This window comes from Callithrix jacchus, chromosome 7 (assembly GCF_049354715.1).
Source record: "Callithrix jacchus isolate 240 chromosome 7, calJac240_pri, whole genome shotgun sequence".
Classification (NCBI taxonomy): Eukaryota; Metazoa; Chordata; class Mammalia; order Primates; family Cebidae; genus Callithrix; species Callithrix jacchus.
The window spans coordinates 122,083,146-122,108,009 of record NC_133508.1 but is presented as its reverse complement, the minus strand read 5'-3'; the positions used below and the strand labels follow the sequence as shown (position 1 = coordinate 122,108,009).

The window sequence follows — 24,864 nt, the reverse complement described above, 5'->3', positions numbered from 1 at the left end:
GTTGAAGTCTCACGATTTTTTTTTTTATTTTAATGCTCAAATTGTGCTCAATTTGGCCAGTGGAGACCCCCTGGAGCTGGCCCCTGTGTCCTTTTAACATATCCCTATCATTCATTGTGTATTTCTTTCCTGGCTTCCCCAGATGATCTAGGCTCATCTTTTACTTTCCTTGATGTAGTTAGGCTTCCCGTTTAGTAGAGAATAGTATTTTTGTCTTATTTTTATTTTATATCTTTAAGGCATACAACATGATATTTTCATGTATTTATCTTGATAAACATATATATAATGAAGTGATTACCACAGTCAAGCAAATTGACGTGCCCATTATCTCATATAGTTACCTTTCTTGTGTTTGTGATAAGAGGACCTAAGATCTGCTCTCTTGGCAAATTAGCAAACCACAGGATTTATTACTTTTTTTGGAGACAGGGTATCTCTGTCCTACAGGCTGGAGTGCAGTGGTGTGATCATAGCTCACTGCAGCCTCTAACTCCTAGGCTCAAGCAGCCCTTTTGCCTCAGCCTCCCAAGTAACTAGGACTTCAGGTGCTCACCACTGTGCCCAGCTAATTAAAAAATATTTTTTAGAGGAGGAGTCTCACTGTGTTGCCCAGGCTGGCCTCCAACTCCAGCCTTGAATCATCCGTCTGCCTTGGCATCACAAGTGCTGGGATTACTGGTGTGAGCTACCATGCTCAGCCTCAATACAGTATTAGTAACTGTACTCTGCACTACTCGTGTTGTTTATTAGTGGAAGCAGGGAAAAAGGGAAGATGTAGATCAAAAGCTACAAAGTTGCAGTTTTGTGGAATGAATAAGTTTTGAGCTCTAATATACAATATGAGAATTATATTTAGACATGAATACATGAACTTTGATGTGCCCATTGTTACTGGGATATTATTGCTTCTAGAGCTTTCAGAGGACAGAGCTGGGAAATATATGTGTATATGTGTATACACATAACATTTATAAATTTTTCTGTATTAGGCTGTTTATTATAAAATCATGATTCATACTAATACCTCCAATTTCTAACACCCAAGGAGCTTTCTGTTCTTCTACCTTTATATGTTTGTACATATCTTCTGTGCAGTTAGAAAACCTGCATCTCATTATCTTCAATATTTATGCTTATTTGCCTAAAGTAACCAGTCTTTGAAATGTGAAGGTCATTCTGCCTCCTCTGTGTCCACCACCTTTGCCACTGCCTCTTGTCCTTGGCTGCCAGGCCTGCTAGCCTGTGTCTCTAGGCAGCTTCACCGTCAGCCTCCAGTCCCTCTAGCTCACGGCTCCGTGGGGCTTCCCAGCCATAGTTCTAGTCTCCATGTACCTTCCCAACCCCACCCGCCCCCCTTCACCGCCTCATATTGCATTCTCAGCTGCATGCTGATTGTTCTGTTCTGTGGAAGGAAGAAAAGACAAGGGAAAAGAAGAGAGAAGATAGGAATGGAAGGAAAGCAAAGATAGGGATACTATGTATATTTTAAACTCTTTCATTATACATTGCCAAATTGTCTTTCCCCAAAGTCCTATCAGTTTACATTCTCACCAACATGTTTCAAGGGTACATTGTCCCCATGTTCTTTTCAACACTGAGTAGTAGCCACCTGTTTACATGTTGTCAGTCTAATAGCACTCCACTTTTACCTCTATTACAGCTCTGCCACACTTAACCCTGCATTGTATATCTAATCTCACCCTCTAGGTTAGGATTTCTCAAGCTTAGCACTACTGACATTTTGGACTAGATACTCCTCTGTTGTGGAGAGCTGGCCTGTGCATTGTATCATGTGCAGCAGCATTCCTGGCCTCTGCCCAGTAGATGCCAATAGTACCCCCAGTCATGAGTAATGCAGATGCCTCCAGATAGTGCTAAGAATCCCTGGGAGGAGGAGAGGATTGGCCCTGGCTGCTCTAGATAATGAGTTCCTGGGAAAATTTTGCATCTTTATACAGGTCTTCATTTACCTCTGTCTTTGTCTTACATATGGTGAACAGTGAGGGAATGTTAGTTGGACAGGGATGAGAAGAATAAAAGGTTAGGTAGAATCCACTACATCAGGAGCAGTGGAACTTGTTCATTGCAAGTATGCAACTCTCTACAAATGCAAATTCCAGGAGCATCCAACAGAGGGAAGTGAAAAGGAATGTCAGCAAGGTTAACTTTCCATGGATTGCTAGCAGGTTATTCTTTGTCTTTCTCAGTTCATTTCCACCCCAATTTCGTATAGACAGACAATGAGATCTGCGGCCTATTTCAGCTGATATACTTTTTTTTGTTGATGGGGAAAGTAAAATGTTTTAGGAGAAGGTGTTAATTAATGTCATTTAAAATTGTAGAGGTAAACTGAGTTTCTTCTCTTCGGAGCTTTCTCCAAAACAGGCAAACTGACTAATGGTTGGTAATTTCTATGACGTATTTAGAGTTTTACTCTGATATTTTCATTTGATTATATGGATTTTCCCTCATAAACTCTTATCAAAAATTCTAAGGAGAGATGTGCTGCAAGATTTTTATTGACATTCACTGCAATCATTATATTTCTTCTAGATTCAGAAAATGTTTGCAAAAGGCATTAATGTTACTACGGAGAACAAATCTACATCTGTCATTTCTCTGGGGGTCAGGTGGCAGAGATTTTGCTTCCAAAAAGAGGCTCCAATGGTCAGTATTGTTTAAAAAAAAAAAAAAGCCCTGGGCCAGAAGGATGAGAGCTGGTCAGGGTGAATCAGTTCTCCATTTCTAATTTTCCACTATGGAAATGGAGAATGCTGCACTGCCCATCTCACTGAGGGATCAAATGGCGAAAGAGAGGTAAACTTTGAAATTTGTTCACTGGTATGTCAGTGAATGTGTTTTGGTGGATAACTCCAAGATCCTAATGGAGTGGCTTAGAGGAAGTGTGGTAATATGGTAAGAATGTTAAACATTAGGTTTTCAGCCTGGCTGGTTAAACCCCTTTTTCCTGATTGTACACATTCATCTGGGACTCTGGGACTAAAAGGTAGTGAAAAACACTAGCTCATGACTCTGACTAAGGGGGTAGAAGAAAGAAAGCCTTAGCCTTGGGATGTTACTGTGGTGACCCACCCAGTCTGAGGGAAAGGATTCTTCTTTGGCTTCCTCTTCCCAATATTCTCTGTTGAGGCCCCCTTTTTCCAGCCTTTTGGGAACAAGCTCACCCTGGAGCTCAGTGAACTTTCTCTGAGTCCTCTAGACCTTGGAGTGGACTGGGGCTTTACATTTGCTACGTCATTCACTTTGTCCCAATAACAAGTTAGATCTTGTCTCCCTTTTACAAAAAAGGAAATTGAGGCTCTATTTCTCAGGCCCCACTGATAATAACAATAATTAAATTAGAACTATTTTTTAGGGGCTAGTCCAGGTACCTCATATTAATCTCTTATCAGCCTTAGGAGGAAGTTACCCTCATTATCCTCGTTTTGTAGATGAGGAAATTAAGATAGAGAAGTTAACTAACTTGTTGGTAAGCAAGGCTTTAGATTCAGGCTGGCTAGCTCCAGGGCTTTTTTGCATGTGAATATCCACTTTTTTCTAGCACCATTTGTTGAGGAGACTATCTTTTCTCTGTTGTGAATTCTTGTGCCCTTGTCAAAGATCAGCTGATTATGTGCGTGTGTGTGGGTTTGTTTTTGGACCCTCTCTTCTTTTCCATGGGTCTGTGTGTCAGACTTTATGCAGTACCATACTACCATACATAGCTTTTTAGTATGTTTTAAAACCAGGAAGTGTGACACCTCCAGGTTTGTTCTTCTTTCTTATGATTGTTTCAGCTATTCATGGTCCTTTGTAGTTCCATATGAATTTTAGGAGTTTTAAAAAAATATTTCTGTAAAAAATGCCATTCAGATTTTTATAGGGGTTGCATTAAATTTATAGATTGTTTTGGGTTGTATGGATATTTTCACAGTCTCCAGACTCATGAGCATGAAATGTATTTCTCTTTATTTGTGTCTTTAAAAATTTCTTTTATCAGTGTTTTATAGTTTTCAGTGTATGAGTCTTTTTTGCCTTTCTGGTTAAGTTTATTTCTCAGGGTTTTATTCTTTTTAATGCGATTGTGAATTTAATTGTATTCTTAATTTCCTTTTTGGATTGTTTGTTGTTAGTGCATAGAAATAAATGCAACTAATTTTTATATGTGCATTTTGTATCCTGCAACTTTACTGAATTAGTTTATGAGTTCTAATGGGTGGTTTGGTGGAGTCTTTGGTGATTTCTACATATAAGATCATGTTGTTGATGAACAGAGATAATTTTACTTCTTCCTTTCCAATCTGTATGACTTTTATTTATTTATTTATTTATGTTGCCTAATTGCTCTGGCTGGGACTTCCATAGAGACTTCTATGTCAAATAGAAGTGGTGAGAGTGGGCATCCTTGCCTTGTTCCTCATCTTGGAGCAAAAGCTTTCAGTTTTTTGCCGTTGAGTATGATGTTAGCTGTGGGGGCCATGCTCTCTCAATACTTGGCTCACCTGCTTATCTGCTAGTGTCTGGACCTAAATCTTGTGTTCTGCCACACTGCATTGCCTTTCCTCTCCTCTTTCTCCTCTTCCCCCTTTCCACTCCTGCCTCCCTGGTTTGTTTCAAGCAACAGGAGAATAAAAATGTCAGTGTCTTAAGCTTAGTCACTGCATCACTGAGCTATACTCAGGCAGGGGGAAATTCTTTCTTGGACTATAGGTATTTTAGTGTAGTTACAGGATCATTTTATTGTCATTGCTTGTTAAATTGAGGTGGTAGAGCAAGAACAGTTAATCTTCTGGAATGCTAGAAAAATTCTGTTTCACTGAACTTTTTAGAAATTTTGAGTTATCTAACCTTTGGAAGTGCTGTCTGCCATTTACTGAGTACATCCTATGTACTAAGCATCTCACTAAGCACTGTAGAAATATTGCTTTAATTTAGTCCTTCCAACAATCCTATACAGTTGTCATCATGATTATGCTATTTTTAGAGAAGGAAAAGGTTCTGGCCAGATCAGCAGTGTGCCAGGTAAGAGCCACTGCTGAAAGTGATGCACCTGCCTCTGACCCAGGTCCAGTTGATGCCAAAGCTTCCCCTTCTCTCCCCTCACCATCCTGCCCCTACTGTGACTCACAGCCTGCCATGCTTTCCTTCAGCATGTAGGTGACCCCAGAACTCCACAGGGTCTGGCTGTTCTTTCTTTATCCTCTGTTTTAAATACCCACTCTAAAATGTCCTTTCTTTTCTTTGTTCTGACAAACATCCACTATTTAATGGATGAGTAGAAACAAGAAAACCAAAATAAGACCTACCATTTAGAAGAATTGAAGACACGTAACAGGGGCCTAAAAATGATGAAGCCCTGCTGGAATCAGTTCCATGATTGGTCCATGCTTCTGCTCTCTGGGTGGGGCCTCCCAGAAGCCCTGACTTTGTCTTTGTCCCCTGGGAAGTCCTTCCTTGTTCTTTACCCTCTGTGGCCACATCTGAAGGGTGTACTCCTTGTGGGAGAATGAACATGGGCCTTTCCAGGCCAAGCTATGGCTTCCCTGGCACTACAGTTCCTTATAAACTTGATAGACTTTTAATCAGTTTGACAGGTCTGTTACCACATCCAAATCCCACTCTGAGTCAAGCTCTTAAGCATGACTTATTTTCCAGCTTCTGTGCTTGGCCCATCTGTCTCTGCCTCTCTTCAGTAGCGTGTACTCTGAAGTTCTCTGAAGTATGGACTTGGGTAGGAAGATGCACCCATACTCCAATTGTTACTGCAGGCCTGCCTGCCATTGTCCTTGGCAAAAGTTTACTGAGAGGCCTTTGAGATAGGTTGAGAGTGGTAAATACACTTTTCTACTCTTTGGAGCTACACAGGCCAACTGACTTTTTGGATCCTCCAAGGCCCTCGGTTTCTGGACACTGTCCATTTATTTCCACCTTTGCTTACATACTTGCAAACAAGTCTTGCCTGAGCTCTTCTCTCTCTTGTCTTGCTAGCTAAAAGCTGTAAAGAGCAGCCAAAACAGGCTCATGTTCTGGTTCTTCTAGCTCCTTCACCTAGAGCTGCAGACTTCTTGGGCAAAGAGGCTCCAAACTACAATGACTTGACAGAGACAGAAGTTAATTTTTCTTTCATATTAACAGTACTGAGGTGAGTGGTTCAGATTCAGAGGGTTCCCCTCATGGTGCCTTTCTTCTTGTTTTATCTCCAAGGCACACTGGGTTCCTGACATGCTAAGTGGTAGCTTAGCATGAAAGAGGCTGGGAGGGGTGTTGGGGCTTGTGATAATTATTTGGGGTCATCCACGTAGAGGAAATAATTTAAGCAATAATATTTTTGGTGGAAGAGAATTTAAAGGGAAAAGAAGAGAGGGCAGAGAACCAAGTCTGGATGTGTCTGCAATTCAAGGCTGGTGGAAAAACAGGAGATAAGAATACTGAGGACATTGGGAAAAAACCAGGAGATTGAAGTCACGGAAGTGGCAGGAAGGGAGTTTGAAGAACACAATGACTATTGTCAGCTTCCTCAGTGAAACCGTAGAAAATAAGGACTGGAAATAGAAGATTTGGGAACTATCCAATAAAATTGAATACTTTAAAAAAAATTTTGTGCCAGATTCGGTTTGTGGTTCAAAAATCAGAGAGACAGAAGGATACCAGCCCTACTCCTAACAAGTTTAGAAGTGAGGTTAAGACAAATATTTAATAAAATATGTTGAATGTCATGAGAGGTCACAAGTATTTCTCAGCCATTTTTTTTTCAAGTGTACCCTATACTTGCTTTCTTCTTTGGTATCATCCTAACATTGTTCAACACAATTGTGATCAGGTTTCCAAATCTTCTTATATCCAACTAACTGAAAGTAATCAACTAACTCATCGACTAAAGATTTGTTGTGCATCTACTACATGCCACTGTACTGGACATGATGGGCACAATCATGAGTAAGAAACTGTTCTTTTCCTTAAGAAGCTTGTGGTCCGGTGGTCAAGCCATCAGCATATGCAGTGCAACATCAGGGGACTCCCCACCCACCCAGTGGCTGAAAGAGTCTGAATCTGGTAAATAAAAATCGTCTCTAGGAGCATCAATGTAACATGCAGAAAAGTTCCAGTTGTACAGATTACAGAGGTTCCAAAGATGAGGATTCCCTCTGATCTTCCCGAAGCTTGTTTGTATTCAGATTGGGAGGAGCAGATGGAGGAGCAGAAGTTAAGAATGCTACAATGAGATGAGGCTGTGGAATATGGAAGAGCTTATTCCTGAGCCCCCTTCTCAGTGCTCTGAGCCCCCAAGCTGCTTTGTCTACTTAGGGACTATGTCCCCAGGGTCTGAAGATCATCTACCATGATAGCAGTTCCACTAAGGCTGCAGGCAACAGAGCTTTTCTGAGAGCAACACTTATCCAGCATCCCCCGTGGCTGGCCAGTTATGGAAACACCACTGTGTAGGATGAACCATGGTGTACACCTAGGTGTAGCTCTGTAGCTACATTTGATTGCTTTTGCCTTGCATCGGGCTGCAGTGTTCTTTGGCTCAGGTTGTCATTACCTTATCCCTTGCCAGATATCTTAAGAAAAGTCTATTGCTTCCTTCTCTGTAGTGTCTAAATTCAAATCTGGCTAATCCTTAGAATTAACACGTGTATTCATATCATATATGAAATTTCCCTGGTGCAAAAGGTTGGAATACAGTTAGAGTTGGAACTGATTCTGAATGTCACTGAAAGACATTTGTGAGGTAGACTTTAGTATGCAGGAAACCATGGGTAGATCACTCATTTATTGAATCACTTACTATCTGCAGAGAAATTTACTAGGATTTTGGTATTTGTGAGGGGACATTGAGGACATCAAAAGAATTGTGATACTGGTCCATGCTCTTGGGAATGTGATGTATTCCTCATTCTTTCTCTGAGAGTTGTTGTATTTATAATTAGGAAATGTGCACTAAATCACTCTAAAATATTTAAGAAAGTCCATAACATGTATGACTTTTCAAATAACAGTTTATGTTGTTATTACAATGTACTTTAAGAGACAACTGTAGAGTTCCATGGGAAAGAGGTGATATACTCAATCTGGAACTGGAGCAGCAGGGAGGGGTACTATTTACAGAGTAAGGGCAGAGATCATGGAAACCAAGAAGAGATGGTACAGTGTCCCTGAGCTAGAAACAGCAGGGAGCGGTTAACACCTCTCAACCTGAAAGCTAAGGGAGGTTTCCTGTATATAGAGGGCTGCCTGACAGTGGTTACCCAGCCAACCTACAGCAACCTGGAGGGGAGGAGGCAGGAGAAATCAGTATCTCAACCTTACCCTCCTCCCTCCTTCCCATCTCTTGATGTGCCTTTCATTGGCAGAAGCTGGAAAGCAAGGAAGCAGTCCCTAAGGGCCAGCCTTGTGGGATACAGCGTAGGGAGGGGAGCTGGAGGATGCACGTGATGAGATTAGGCACAGCCTTCGAATATGTGTTATATTCATTTACACGACCTGAATACCTTTACTACCAGACAAGGGTAGGAGAGGGAGGGAGGTAGAAGAGGAGGGATATGAGGTATGAGCCTTCCTCTCCAGTGATGGATCCTGCTTTCTGATCAAGGCATAGGATTCTTGAAGAGCCTTTCTGGCTTGTTTGTTTAGCAGTAACAGTGCTTTTCTTTAATATCTTTGAAGCTTTGATTAGAAGAACTGTTTCCCACTACAGCTGCATGCTTTAAACATACTATTTTCCCTCCTATGTAGAGTTTGAGGATTCAGACAGGCACTAACCCGGGTATGTATGATCTCCAGAACCAAGAAGGAGATGCCATAGGTCACTGTTAACCTGTTGCTGGCAACAGGATTGTTTAGAACAAACCATGTGGAGAAAGAGACCTCAGGACTGGAGATGGGAGACAGGTCATGAAATGGAGTGAGAAAGGGAATACGGTACCACAGTTCGACTAGGACAAACAAATTTAAACCAAAATTTTGTCTGTTGTGAATTTTACAATGTAAAGAAATAGAATTTCCTTTTCATGGATATTTGCCTGAGTTCATTTTCTGATGCTATCAAGCAGAATACCAAAGACTGGGTTATTTATAAAGAGAAGAAATGGACTTCTCAGAGTCTGGAGACAGGGAAGTCTAAGAGCATGGTACTGGCTCTGGCAAGGGTCACCTCATGGTGGAAATGTGGAAGGGAGAAGCAAGCATGTAAGACACAGAGGAAATCTGGCCAAACTCATTCTTTTTGATCAGGAGCCCACTCCTGTGATAACAGATCCACTCGCAATAACAGAGGTAATCCGTTAGTCCACCTCTTAAAAGTCCTACCTCTCAATACTACTGCACTGGGGATTAGGTTTCCAACACATGAACTTTGGGGGACATATTTATGCCATAGCAGAAGTCATTTGGTATAAATGAGCACTTTGAAATGTCTCAAAATATATTTTTGCATATGGCAAGGTCCTTTGTATAAGAAGAATATCTCTCAGCTATGAATGTTCGCACTTCAAAATTTGACATTCTTGACCAGGCATGGTAACTTATGCTGTAATCTCAGCACTTTCGGAGGCTGAGGCAGGTGGATCATCTGAGATCAGGAGTTCGAGATCTAGAACTAGCCTAGCCAACATGGTGAATCCTGCCTCTACTAAAAATACAAAAATTAGTGGATGTGGTGGGATGGGCCTGTAGTCCCAGCCACTCAGAAGGGTAAGGCAGGAGAATAATTTGAACTTGGGAGGTGGAGATTGCAGTGAGCTGAGATTGCACCACTGCACTCCAGGCTGGTAACAGAGCTAGACTCTATCTCAAAAAAAAAAAAATTGACATTCTCAACCCCTTCAAATAGTACAGCTACTGAAATGTGATCATACAGTGATCTAAGGATTTTTTCCTGAATAATAGACCATGTGCAGTTATATATAAATAATATTAATTTTAAGTGTTTTGATTAGCATGTTTACTTTTTCTGTCTTATGAGTCAAAGGACAAAATGTATTAGTCATCTTTCTAGCCTAATGAGTTAGACAAAGATTAAAATTATATAAAGCAAACACAAGTAAAGATTTGTGTTATGTTTGAATAAACTAAGTCAAGGCATTTGCTGATCACATAAAATTCATGTGTCACCTTTTTAGTTCAATTCTGTATGTTTTCATGTATGCTTTCCTGTTTAATCAAGAGGCTTAAGACAGTCTTCAGCCATCAGGAATATCTGGGGAACAATATCTTTGATTCTAGTTGTTTATTAAACAAGTCCTAGGGTAGAAGCTGTGTATATATACCAAGGCTTTCTATAAACCCCACTTGATGGGGAGAGAACAGTAGGTGAGTCCCCTGACATGCTATAGGCTGTCCTCCCTGCTGAAGGGCTCCGAAACTTGCACTGACACAAGAACCAACCTGTTTATTCTGCTAAGCTCAGGCTGCAGTTTTTTTCCCAGCGTGTCACCATCTCTGAGCTGAAGATGACCTGAGACCCTTAAGCTTTACATTTGTATTAAGTATTTTCCCAAGCACACCCACTGTGTGCTTGCCTCTCTGTGGCTTCTCCTCTTGAAACCCCTACTGACCAGTGTGCTATGGAGACTTTGTTGCTACATGAAAGAGGATCTAGATCAGAGCAATTTTAGATGTCCAAGTTTAAGATTTCTAAAGAATTCTAAAGAGGCCAGGTGCCATGGCTCATGCCTGTAATCTCAGCACCTTGGGAGGCTGAGGTGGGCAAATCACTTGAGGTCAGGAGCTCTAGACCAGTCTGGCCGACATGGTGAAACCCCATCTCTACTAAAAATATAAGAATTAGCTGGGCATGGTGGCAGGCATCTGTAATCCTAGCTACTTCAGAGGCTGAAGCCGGAGAATCACTTGAACCCAGGAGGCAGGGGCTGCAGTTAGCAGAGATCTTGCCACTGCATTCCAGCCTGGGTGACAGAGCAGAGACTCCTCTCAGAAAATAAATAAATAAATAAATTGTTCAAAAGAAATAGAGTAACGAAACTTTAGCAATGCTGAGGGTTTAGCTTTCTCCAGAGAAATGATCTAGAATATAAAGGTAGGGAAACAGAATTGTAGCCCTACCCTTAACAAGGGTAAAATAAACATGTTCGCTTTATCCAAAAATATCAGAGGCATCTCATTCTCAGTTACAGACAATATCTGTTTAAATTTAATCTTGAACAAATTGCTACTCCTCTGTTTATTTTACCATATCAAAGAGTAAAGTAACTGCTTATGAAACACAGGGGCTTTATTTATTTTAAATTACTGTAGTGTAGTAGAGTCAATCACATGCCTCCTCTTTAAAAATTATTTGTAATATTTGTTTATTTACAGAGCAATCTTCTATATACAGAAAAATTGAGCACAGTACGGAGAGTTCCTATATTATACCCCCTCCCACACACAGTAACCCTTATTATTAAATCTTACATTACTGTGGTATATTTGTTATAATTAATGAACTGATAGGGATATGTTACTATTAACTAAAATCCTACTTTGTTAAGATTTTCTTAGTTCTTACCCCTGTCCTTTCAGTGTTCCGGGATCCCCCCCGCAGGATGCATATCCTATTTAGTCATTATATCTCCTTAGGCTCCTCTTGGCTGTGACAGTTTTTTCAGATTTTCCTTGTTTTCGATGATCTTGACAGTTTTGAGAAGTACTGGTCAGAAATGTAGAGTGCTCCCCAGCTGGGATTTGTTTGATGTTTTTTTCATGATTAGCCTGGGGTTACGGGTTTTTGGGAGGAAGATCACAGAGTAAACTGCGATTTATTCTGTGATCTCCGTCATGGAGTAACACATCTTATCAAGATTACAGACTAGCAATGTGATTGATCACTGTTGATGTTGACATTCTCAACCCCTTAAAACAGTAAAGCTACTGAAGGCCGGGTGTGGTGGCTCATGCCTGTAATCCCAGCACTTTGGGAGGCTGAGGCAGGCAGATCACAAGGTCAGGTGATTGAGATCATCCTAGCTGACATGGTAAAACCCTGTCTCTACTAAAAATACAAAAAAAAAAAAAATTAGTCTGGCGTAGTGGCACGCACCTATAGTCCTAGCTACTTGAGAGGCTGAGGCAGGAGAATTGCTTGAACCTGGGAGGCAAAGGTTGCAGTGAGCCTAAATCGCGCCACTGCATTCCAGCCTGGGTGACAGGATGAGACTCTATCTCAAAAAAAAAGAAAAAGAAAAAACAAAACAAAACAGTAAAGCTACTGAAATGTAATTATACAATGACCTAAGGATTATTTCCTGTATAATAGACCATGTGCAGTTATATTATATATAAATCCTATTAATTTTAAGCATTTTGATTAGCATGTTTACTTTTACTTATCCTGAAGTAGTGTTTGTCAAGTTTCTCTGTGGAGACATCACTAACCCCTCCCAACCCCATTTCTGTACTGTGCTCTTTGGAAAGAGGCCCCTATGTGCTGCCTTCATATAAAGAAGCTGTGCTCCCCCTCCTTTACGGGGTAATATCTATATTGTTTATTTGGTATTCTTCTGCCTGGGAGGTTTGTCTCATCTTTCCATTTATTATTTTATTCAGTCATTTATATCAGTATGGACTCATGGATGTTGATTATATACTTTGGGTTATAATTCAATACACTTCACTTTGTTGCTTGGGTTGTTCTAGCTTTGGCCATTGGATTCCTATCTCTTTTGAAGTATTATTCAAAGAGGAATCTTTGTTTCTTGTGTTCATACTAACAGGGAGAGGTCTGTATTATGGGACTGTCCTTCCGTGTGACCCAGACTGGTCTGCTCAGGTGAGCTGCTTTTCTGGAGTTAGGGAACCCACTCTTCATACCTCTCAGCTTGCAGGACTTGGAGCCAAGTCTACCCAGGGAATGAATGAGTCGTGAGACCCAAATTAGAGAATAAACAGAAGTATAAAGTAATAATGCTCAGTTTGGGTAAAGGTTAGGGGGCCTGTAGGCATGAGTGCACAAGAATACTTCATTTAATTCTACATTTAACAAGAATTTACTGAGTCCCTAATGTGTGCTGGGCACTGTTGCAGGCACCGTAACAACATACATTCTCTGCCTTCCTAAGCATACCTTCTAGTTGGGAAGAATGACCATAACACAAGTAGATAGTTGAGGTAGCGAGAAATGCTGTGGAGAAAAATAAAGCAGGGTAAATGGCTTAAGTGCAGCAGGGGGTGAGGTCATGTGGTGCTCTTTAGAGAGTGGCAGGGAAGGGATCTCTGAGGAAGTGAATTTGAGCAGGAATGAGGTAGAGAAATGAGCCCCCTGGGTATCTGGGGGAAAAAGCTTCTGGGCAGAAGGAATGGCAAGTGCAAAGGCCTTGAAACTAATGGCTAAAATGAACCTCCAGAATTCCATGTGGATGTAAATCTTCCATGCTATCCGATTTTGCCATTAACGTGAATTATTAAAAGGAATTCATGAACAGACTGTGATTGCTTACCTAGGATTGGTTGCTAGAGTACCAACTAACCTAACATCCAACTCCCATTTGGATGGGGTTTCCTGAGAGGAGAGGACCATTCTACATTTGTGAACTATAGAGAAAGAAGATATGCACAGTATCGACTGACCATGTCTTTGATGTATCATACTTCCTAGGAGGAAGAGGAAAGTGTTACTGAAAGCCAGCTAAAAGGCCAGGCAGCAACTTTTCTCATAAGAAGTAGCTAGAAATAAAAGCTGCTTGAGTGGTTTTCAGATGTCTTAATTTTCATAATTGTTTCCACATTCTAGGCTGGCTGGACGTTTTCTCAGGGAAGCAAGTTTGGAAGAGTCTAAATGAAAGCTTTGCTCATGAAGTTTTCATTTGGATTCCACATATAGATTTTCTAAACCATCATTTTATGAAGTCTTAAATTACTGAAGTTTGAAGTTGTGGTAATTGCTCCAAAGTTTAGCATCTTTTGTTTCTAGGTTAGAACTGTCAAACCCTCTAAACCTTTAGTAGAAAAACAGACAAACAAAAAACAGCTTGGGATTTGACAGAAGTAAGTTTAGCAGTGTCAACCTGGTCCTGAAATTGACCTGAAAATTGAAAACATATTTTCAGAAAAGTATCTTTTCTACCCTTCTCAGAGTTATTTAAGAAAAAAAGAAAAAGCCAAAGACTGTTTAGAATGGCCCCAGTTTTTTATAGTATGGGGCAGTCTTTTAATGTGATTTGATCAGATCATTCTATTTTGGTAATTCTGTAACTATTGTATGTATAAATATAGTTCTTGGTTCTGTCTGGCATTTCACATGCCTGTGGAGAGAAAGCAGTGTTGCAGATAAGAATGCAGGCTGTACAACGAGGCTGCCTGAATAGAATCTCTAGCTGTGTGACCTTAGACAAGGGTGCTTCAGTTTTCTCAACTGTAAAATGAGTATAATAATAGTATCTACATAATTGTTGGGAGGATTCCATGAGATAATCTATGTAATTATAGTTCAACACCTGGCAGAGAATAAGCACTCAAATATTAATAATCAAAAATAGTAATAATAAAGTAGAGATATTAGGTAATGTATCTGAGAACACTTGGTTAATAGGTGACAGAGCTCGCTAATTGTCATATTTAGTGATTGATGTGTAAGTCCACCAAGGCACTTCACAGAAACTTTTCATTTTAGATATGGAAAAAGATAGTGTAGGGCAGAGATTTATTCTTTCATTCATTCAACAAATACTGATGCTGTAGAGGTGAGCATAAAAGGCAAGTTCCCTGCTCTGCTGGCGTGGAATTGTCTAGGGGTGGGACAATACATGCTTAAACACAAAAGAAAATATTGGGTCACAGGCAACTGGGTATCTCTAATGGAGGTAAACCAGGACTTTCTGAGAATGAGAGCTGTGGAGCAATCTTGAATTGGTCAGAGAAGGTATCTTTGTGGAGGGGACATTTAGGCTAGAACTGAAGTAACTTATTAATTTGTCGAAAATTACAGAATCATGTTTTAATGGTTAAGAGAGGCCAGGAGATAACTAATCAGTCATTTGTTATAAGGTTGCTAAAAGTTTTTGGTAATTTCTAGCTAAGACAATATGTTGATCTGTAGATAGTATGTTATGTACTGGGGAGATCTGTGGTGATAGCATTAGGAAATGTTTTATAGAATTGGTGAAAGATATGCCCTGGTGTGGTCAGGGTTTAGCAAGCCAAGTTTTGGTTTATGTGAAGATTAAGTAGAATACTATTTTATTTTTGTTGTCACTGAAAAACCCTAAAGTATGCTGTGCTAGTAAGAATAAACTGACCATATGCAAATCTTTGAGGCATTTTCTTTAAACATTAATTTTGATTTTTCAAAGCCATAATTATAGAAGAAAGATAGAATACATTAAGTAGGATATATGCTCCTGATTAAAAGTCTTGATTTACTTATTACAGAAAAGGTAGTAGATGAAAAAAAATTGGAAAGAATTTTTAAAAAATGACTCACGGTTCCACCATTAACTATTCACGTATTGAGATTTTTTCATTATCTTTTTCTATATCATTTAAAATAGTTAACACGCACCTAAATTTTTGTATGTATATTACATCTTAAAGTAATGACTTGTATATCATTTAAAATAGTTACACAAATTTTTGTATGTGTATTGTGTATTAAAGTAATGACATGGGCCTTTTCTTATATTACTGCAACTTCATAATGAGTATGTATTTTATAGACTGAATAGAATTCCATTCTGTGGAATCTTTTTCACCAATTTCCTATATGAAGTTTTTTGCTCTCATTCCCTGTTTCTCCCAAAAGTAGGATCTGGAGCCAGGGTACAGCACTGCTTAGTGGGAGTTCTGGCTAATCATAGTTTTTCTGTGATAACATTGTAAGACAAAATTGCTTCTCAGTCTCAGGGCAATTTTTGCTCAAAACACGTCTTAAACTGTTTTGGTTTTGACAAGGGACAGTTGCATTCGGAAATTTTTGAAGTAAAAATCATTGAGGTTTTAGTGCTTGATATAATTAAAAATTTGACCAAACATAAGAAATAAAACTAAAATTTTAAGATCCCTTCAAAATAAAATTAGGAAAATTTGAGCAGTATTTTTGTAGTGTCTTAATTCCAGTGTCTTTGTGACATATTCATCTTTATATTTTTAATAAATTAGTCAAGGATAATCTGAATTTTAGAATTAGAAATGTGTTTCTCTTAGATATATAGGGCATGTAAAGTAAAATACATACATTATTTTTAATTAGAAAAGACACATAATAATTGTATTATTAAAATTTCCCATGTAGTGTCTTAGTCTGTTCCTGTTATAATAACAAAAGTACTTTAGGTAATTAATAAATAAACAGAAATTTATTGCTCACTTTTCTGGAAGCTGGGAGATCCAAGATCAAAGCGTCAGCTGGTTTAGTGTCTGGTGAAGGCCTGATATCTGCTTCCAGAAGGGGGCAAATGCTGTGTCCTTGAATGGTAGTGTTGCAAAAAGAGTCTCACAAGTTCCTCAGGCTTCTTTCAACATGGTTGAAAGCTGTATTTCTCTTTAGGTATTTAAATTGAATTTCAGTAGATTAGTAACTTTGTATTTAATTCTCACATGCTGCTGGTAGAGTTAAAAATATGATCTCTCAGGCCAGGTGTAGTGGCTCACACCTGTTATCTCAGCACTCTGGGAGGCTGAAATGGGCGTATCACCTGACATCAGGAGTTTGAGACCAGCCTGGCCAACATGGTGAAACCTCATCTCTACTAAAAACACAAAAATTAGCTGGGTGTGGTGGCACGTGCCAGTAGTTCCAGCTACTCGGGAGGCTGAGGCAGGAGAATTGCTTGAACCCGGGAGGCAGAGAGCTGAGATTGCACCAGTGCACTCCAGCCTGGGTGAGCAACAGAGCAAGACTCCATCTTGAAACAACAACAACAACAACAACAAAAAGATATCTCTTAAGTGAAGTTTGACAAGACGTATCAGAAACCCTTAAATAGATTTATATCCTTTACTTCAATTTGAAATCTATGGGTTATTCCTAAAGAAATAATTGGCCAGGTATATAAAGACTAATGCCCAAGAATGCAGCCTTGCTTATAAAAGTGAAATACAGGAAGCAACACTAATGTCCAGTATTTAGGATTAGTTAAGTAAGGTGTGGTCTAGTCATATAATAGAATATTGTGAAACTATTAACATTATATTTTCTGTATTTTTCATTTGGTAAAATTATGATATAGTATAAATATATATTTTATGAATTTATTTGATATTTACAGTTAAATATTGGTGACTGTCTGCCAAAGAGAGTAATTTTTATGTTGTCATTATGAAAATTGAGTCTTCCTTGCTTGTAATTGAAAGATACTGGAACCATTGTCTACTGTAATTGTCTTTTCTTGTGATTGAAAACCGTTTGTCTTTCTTATAATTGAAAGACCCTGGAACCATTTGAGACTACTCCCAGTTTTGTTTTTTAAGCTTATAAAATGATATTTACCTCCCATTTGCTGTGGCAGAAACGCAATATCTAATTCTTGTAAAAGTATTATTATACCATTAAAATATAAATTAAAGAAGACTGAGATGTATTTCTATTTTGTACTACTTAATATTATTATCTGGTCTCCTTGATTCTGGTCGTGGGATTAGATTTTAGAATTTCTGGGGACTTCTACTAAGCTTTTACTGTCACAGCCACTGCATTCACCCCTAGAGGGCTGCTCAGTCCCTGTGCTGATTGAATCTCTGCTTCTCCAGAGAATAAGTTGCAGCCTCATTCTCAGTGAGAGAGCAGATGTCATTCTTCCCAGAAGCTAAAATCCTGGCCTTAAACCCAATCTTTTTCCGTAGGACCCTTCATGGCTGTGACCATGTCACTGTGAGGCAGAATACTTGGTTTTCCCCACCACATGTAGACAGATGGGCATCCGTGGGGCCTCTGCTCAGCCCCTTCTTGGCCAGGATCCCCCACTTTTGGGATTCAAGAGATCTTTTACTGAGAGGATTAGTGTCTTCCTTGTCTGCCTGATATCCCAGTTTGGGGTCTTCTTTCAGAAAAGTGTCCCAAGGACATGCCCTCACTTAGTAGGTATGTTCTTACATTGAGTTGGAGATCTGCCCCAATTCCAAATCTCAGTCTTGCCTATGGAGGCCTGATCCTCCACCAGCTGCCGTGTTGAGCAAGTTTACATTGGTACAGTTTGGGTTAGGAAACTATATGGAAGAAGTGAACAGAAGGTGAAGGAGGTGGGTATTAGAACCAAAGTCTCCATCCCTGTATCATATACTTAACAGATGAATACCAGAGTTGTCTCTTAAGGAGGATCAGGAGTGAAATCAGAAGTTGTGGAAAATTGGTGTCTTGGAGAATTCATTTGGTTATGTGAATGGTAATTCAACTCCCATTGTCTTGGGAAGAATGTACCTGGAATTAAAAACCTCCCCTTGATCAATGAACATATTCATAAACAAGAAATGAACTGGGAGCCAGGGGAAGCATTAACATAATGTGTTGTAATTGTTACCAGTGCAGAGTGGATATTGCAGGGCTCAGCACATTTGCCCTGTTGATGCCTCCATGAGCATTCATTCATTCAGCCAGCCAGCCAACCAGTCAACAATTACCCCTCATGAGGCAGACAGAGCAACTGAATCCTATGGTTATAATGGTGAACAAAATAGAGATACACCCTCCTAACCTGAGCAGCCCAGCGTGGTAAACAATGAAAATGTGAGCTAAATGCTATGGTAGGAGGTCAGAGGCTGGGTCCTGGAGCAAGGGACATTTGCACTGAGACCTTAAGTGATTGATGGGAGTTGCCAGAAGGGGCTTACAAATAGTAATTGATGGTTTAGTGACTGATTTTACAAATGATATTTGTTTCTTCTTTAAATTTCTTTCTAGGATGTTCACTTCTTCTCCACAATGAATGAATGTCACTATGATAAGCACATGGACTTTTTTTATAATAGGAGCAACACTGACACTGTTGATGAGTGGACAGGAACAAAGCTTGTGATTGTTTTGTGTGTTGGGACATTTTTCTGCCTGTTTATTTTTTTTTCTAATTCTCTGGTCATTGCGGCAGTGATCAAAAACAGAAAGTTTCATTTCCCCTTCTACTACCTGTTGGCTAACTTAGCTGCTGCAGATTTCTTCGCTGGAATTGCCTATGTATTCCTGATGTTTAACACAGGCCCAGTTTCAAAAACTTTGACTGTCAACCGCTGGTTTCTCCGTCAGGGGCTTCTGGATACTAGCTTGACTGCCTCCCTGACCAACTTACTGGTTATTGCCGTGGAGAGGCACATGTCAATCATGAGGATGCGGGTCCACAGCAACCTGACCAAAAAGAGGGTGACGCTGCTCATATTTCTTGTCTGGGCCATTGCCATTTTTATGGGGGCAGTCCCCACACTGGGCTGGAATTGCCTCTGCAACATCTCTGCCTGCTCTTCCCTGGCCCCCATTTACAGCAGGAGTTACCTTGTTTTCTGGACGGTTTCCAACCTCATGGCTTTCTTCGTCATGGTTGTGGTGTACCTGCGGATCTACATGTACGTCAAGAGGAAAACCAACGTCTTGTCTCCACATACAAGTGGGTCCATCAGCCGCCGGAGGACACCCATGAAGCTAATGAAGACAGTGATGACTGTCTTAGGTAGGTAAGAGGAACCAAGCAAGCCATCATTCCTATTCATTCAGCACATCTTTACTGAGCATCTACGATGTACCACGCATGTACTAGCCAGTAAGAATGCAGCAGTGAACAAGAACAAATGTAAATCACCACCCATCTGGAGCTTACACTCTAATAAGGAAAGACAAAATAAATATTCTAATGGGGGTAAGCAAAATAAGTAAAATACAATGAGCCTCCTGTGGAAAAATGAATCAGGTAAGGAAGGAAAAATAAAGCAGGGAAGGGAGGTGAGGAGTGCTAAGCAAAGCAGGTATTGTTAGTACTTTAAAAAGTGTTGTGAGGGATGCCTGGAACATGACTTTTGGGCAGTCAGGGAGTGAATCATACTGGTGTCTGGGGAGGGGTGTTCCAGGTAGGAGAAGCGGTAAGCACAGGAGCCCTGACCAGCAAGGATGCCACTGTGGCTGCATGGAGTGAGCGGGGGGAATAGGGGAAGATAAGGCCAGGGAGCTGATGAGGTAGGGGGTGGGCTACTCAGATAATGGTAGGGTCATGTTTTTTCTTTTCTTTTCTTTTCTTTTTTTAGACAGTCTCGCTCTGTCTCCCAGGCTGGAGTACGGTAGCATGATCTCAGCTCACTGCAACCTCCACCTCCCTGAGGTAGGGTTCAAGCAGTTCTCCTACCTCAGCCTCCTGAGTAGCAGGGCTTACAGGCACGTGCCACCACACTGGCCAATTTTTGTATTTTTAGTAGAGACAGGGTCTCTGCATGTTGGCCAGGCTACTCTCTAAGTGAGTTGAGAAGCTATGGGAAGGTTTTAAACAAGAGACATGATCTGACTTATATTTTAATGGTTATCTTCCTGGCTACTGTTTTAAGAAACTGCAAAAGCAGGAAAATTGTTTAACCTACTTATGCCTAGTATTCCACTATTGGAACACTAAGCTTGTGGGGGTTGTATCCTACTGCTCAAGCTCATCACCAAGTTTTGATTTTTCACAAAAAAATTTGCAAGCTCTGGCATAAATGGGTTAATAGAGTATTTCAGTACTTGGGAGAGATCACCATGGCCAGATGGTAGTTGAAGGGGATGGTCAAATTCTGGATTTCGTTTTTTTTTGAGACTGAGCCTGGCTCTATCATCCGGGATATAGTGCAGTGGCACAATCTCAGCTCACTGCAACCTCTGCCTCCTGGGCTTAAGCAATTCTCCTACCTCGGCCTCCCAAGTATCTGGGACTATAGGCCCATGCCACCAGGCCTGGATAATTTTTGTATTTTTTGTCGGAACAGGATTTTACCATGTTGCCCAGGCTGGTCTTGAACTCCTGAGCTCAAGCCATCTGCCTGCCTTGGCCTCCCACAATACTAGGTTTATAGGTGTGAGCCACTGCACCTGGCCAGATTCTGGATATTTTTAAAAGGATTTACTAATGGATAAGGTAGAAGGGAAGATAAGAGGTGGAGGTGAAAGTGGGGAATGTCATTAACCAAGATGGGGAAGACTAAAGAGGAGGAGGTTTGAGGGGAAGATCAGGAGTTTGGTTTTGGACAAGATAAATTTAGGATCCTATTAAGACATCCAAGCGGGGGTATGCCAATCCTATTGAGTGGGCAGTTGGATGTATGAATCAGGAATTCAAGATTTAGGTCTGGGCTGGACGTTTGAGAGTCCTGGGGGGAAAATGGTATTTTAAATCACAGGACTATATGAACTCACCATAAACATGAATGTTGATATGAAGGAGAAGAGGACCAAGGAAGGAGCGTCAGGGCAGGCACTGCAATGTAAGGAGGTCAGGAGGCAAGGGGCAGCCAGCAGAGGAGCCCTAGAAGGAATGGAAAACCCAGGAGACTCTGGGGAATTAGAAGCAAGAGAAGAAGGCAGTCGAGGAGAGGAAGCATTAGCAGTGTCGGTACCCCTGAGAGGTGGCATAAGACCAGGTGTTGCTGGCCTTACCAAAGCTGTGGACTTGTGCTGATCTTGAGACGGTCAAATTTGGCGTAGCTAAGAGCCTGACTGGAGTAAAATTAAGAAAGAAAGGGAGAGCCTGGGCAACGTGAGAGACCCCATCTCTACAAAAAATGCTGAAATTAGCTGGCTGTGGTGGTGCATGCCTGTAGTCCCAGCTGCTTGGGTGGCTGAGGTGGGAGAATCACTTGAACCCGGGAGGTTGAGGTTGAGTGAGCTGTGATTGCACCACTGCATTCCAACCTGGATGACAGAGCTAGAGCCTGAAAAACAAAAACAAAAACAGAAACAAAAAAATAAGAAAGGCAGGAGAGAAAGGCTGTGAGCCCTGTACCAAGAAGATATGTGGTTTGATCGAATTTTCCCTTTCTATTATTTTCTGAGGGATGTGGCCTATTGCCCCACCTCCCCAGTGCTAATTATGGATTACAGGTAGAATTTGTAATGTGTGGGCAAACAAGAACTTTTGTGGTTTCACAGACCTTGTCTTCTTTTTTATTTTTTTTTATTTATTTTTATTTTTTATTGCATTTTAGGTTTTGGGGTACATGTGCAGAACATGCAAGACAGTTGCATAGGTACATACATGGCAGTGTGTTTTGCTTCCTTTCTCCCCTTCACCCACATTTGGCATTTCTCCCCAGGCTATCCCTCCCCACCTCCCCCTCCCACTGGCCCTCCCCTTTTCCCCCCAATAGACCCCAGTGTTTAGTACTCCCCTCTCTGTGTCCATGTGTTCTCATTTTTCATCACCTGCCTATGAGTGAGAATATGCGGTGTTTCATTTTCTGTTCTTGTGTCAGTTTGCTGAGAATGATGTTCTCCAGATTCATCCACGTCCCTATAGACGACACTAACTCATCATTTCTGATTGCTGCATAATATTCCATGGTGTATATGTGCCACATTTTCCCAATCCAGTCTATCATCAATGGGCATTTGGGTTGATTCCAGGTCTTTGCTATTGTAAACAGTGCTGCAATGAACATTCGTGTGCATGTGTCCTTATAGTAGAACGATTTATAGTCCTTTGGATATATACCCAGTAATGGGATTGCTGGGTCAAATGGAATTTCTATTTCTAAGGCCTTGAGGAATCAGACCTTGTCTTCTAAGGCAGAGAGGCCATTTCTCACTGTGTGTGGCTGCAGCAATGGGGACTGTTGCTGAGAGAGGTTCAGGAGTACACTTCTGTCCATTCCTGGTGAGAAGGAATTATAAAATGAATTATCAGGCAGCAGTTCATATTGGAGGATATATAGTGAGAGTGTGTGTGGTGTGGTATAGAAACCCTCACAATGCCTCTAGGTCCTGCTAGTAAGATATGGAGGTCAGCAGACACAGAGTGTGATTATTAAAATAATTTCAAACTGAAGATTTATTTAACAAATATTTATATAATGCTTAATATGTGCCAAGCATTGTCCTAAGTGTTTTCACAAACATTAACTTACTTAATTCTCATGGAAACCCTGTGAGGTCCATGCTGCTATGATACCCATTTACCAGATGAAGAAACTGAGAGTTTAAGCCATGTATCCAGTCACTCGGCTGTTAACCAAGACTCACTGTGCAGCTGGCCTCCAGGGTTTGCATGTTTACCACCATACTCTGATTTGTCGGACTTTTTACTGCCCATCTTTTTGTCCTGTCTTCTGCTTTGACACCACTGACACTTTAACAAAGAAATGGACAAGAACAAGAAAGAGAGGGTTTACATTAATCAACATTTCCACTCAAGCTGGAGAAGATATTGATGTTTTTGATAAATAATGAACTTTGGTACTTACAGATAGTGTCAACGAACTGGGCTTCTGTCCCTGCTTAACTTTAGGCATAATCATTTGCTTGGCTATATGTCTTAAGAAATTACCTGCCCGCTTAAAGAGAAAACTTTCTTTTCTCATCGTATTATAGTACGGCATACAGCATGGTATAGACACAGATTCTGAAAGCCTAGGTAGAGAAACAGGACTCTGCAAGACAGTCATGGTCACAGGATTCGGTTTTGTATGTAACTGTCTGCAATAGTTATGCAAAGGGTTAAAAGAAAGGAGCTAGGAGGTTTTGGAAGGTGTGGTATTGGGTAAGAGAAAACCAGAATCAACGGTGAAATTGCCAAGTAGGAAAAGGGAAATCATGCAATTGAGATGAGACAACATTGGGGAATTGGTTAATGGAAGGAAGACAGTTTGGCGTCAGGGACCTAGGGAGATTCCTTAGTGGTAAGACAGAGGAAGCTGGTGGAAGACAGGAAGTTCACGGGCAAGGGAAATGAAACTCAAGAGCTAGGTGGTGTCAGGCTTAATACTTCTAGCTCCTGATTTCTCTGGGTAACAGAAAAATTTGGGTTTTACCCCCAATTCTTTCATTTTCTGCAAGGATGATCTGAAGCACGTCAGCTAATCTTTTCTTGGTTCGAATTCTTCATCAGGTGGCATCAGTCACCTTTAAGTTCTTTACAAGTTACAAAGTTCAATTATCCTATTATAACAGTAACCAAAGGTGGGAATGAAAAGGAAGAGTGGGGAGAGAGAGAGGAGAGAGAGAGATTGAGAGAGAATATGAATCTTGTGGGACAGCAGCAAACACAGTTCTGTGGATCAAAGCACAGAGCCTCTTTCCATGACAGCAGCAACTACCACAGTATCTTACTAGGGAGGAAGCCCCCAGTTCCCTATCTACTACATGTAGGAATTCAATTGCCGAAAGCAGCCATCTCCCAAATGATAGTTTATTAGAAAAATCAACAGTGCTGGCATTAACCGTCATATAATCACTGGTTCTGATCATATGAAGATGAATAGCTTAATAGTCATGTCTTTAATAATTGCAGGATTTTAAATATCTTTGTGATAAAATGCTAAACGTTTCTATTTACTCCTTGATACATATTTTGTAAGAAAGATTCAATTAAGATTAAATCTGGCCAGGTGTGGTGGCTCACGCCTAAAATCCCAGCACTTTGGGGAAGCTGAGGTGGGTGGCTCACTTGAGGTCAGGAGTTTGAGACCAGTCTGGCCATGATGGTGAAACCCTGTCTCTACTAAAAATACAAAAATTAGCTGGGCATGGTGGCGGGCACCTGTAATTCCAGCTACTCAGGAGGCTGAGGCAGGAGAATTGTTGAAGCTGGGAGGCAGATGACACAGTGAGCCGAGATACCGCGCCTGTACTCCAGCCTGGGTGACAGAGTAAGATTCTGTATCAAAAAAAAAAAAAGATTAAATCCTAAAGTTTCTTACAAACACTGTTCTTTTTTTAAAAATTTATTTGTTTTACTTTAGGTGCATACTATATCTGGCATTTCTCCCCCTGTT

The 24,864-nt window shown here is 40.6% G+C and overlaps 1 protein-coding gene across 1 annotated transcript in view; it reads left to right on the top strand.

The window, feature by feature from the left end:
• LPAR3 (lysophosphatidic acid receptor 3) overlaps positions 1–24,864 on the top strand; it is an 89,433-nt gene that overhangs the window by 5,736 nt on the left and 58,833 nt on the right. Inside the window, exon 2 of the mRNA XM_035252026.3 lies at positions 18,833–19,589. Within this exon, the coding sequence (XP_035107917.1) occupies positions 18,854–19,589 (736 nt within the window). The 5' untranslated portion in view covers positions 18,833–18,853. The remainder of the gene's footprint in view (positions 1–18,832; positions 19,590–24,864) is intronic.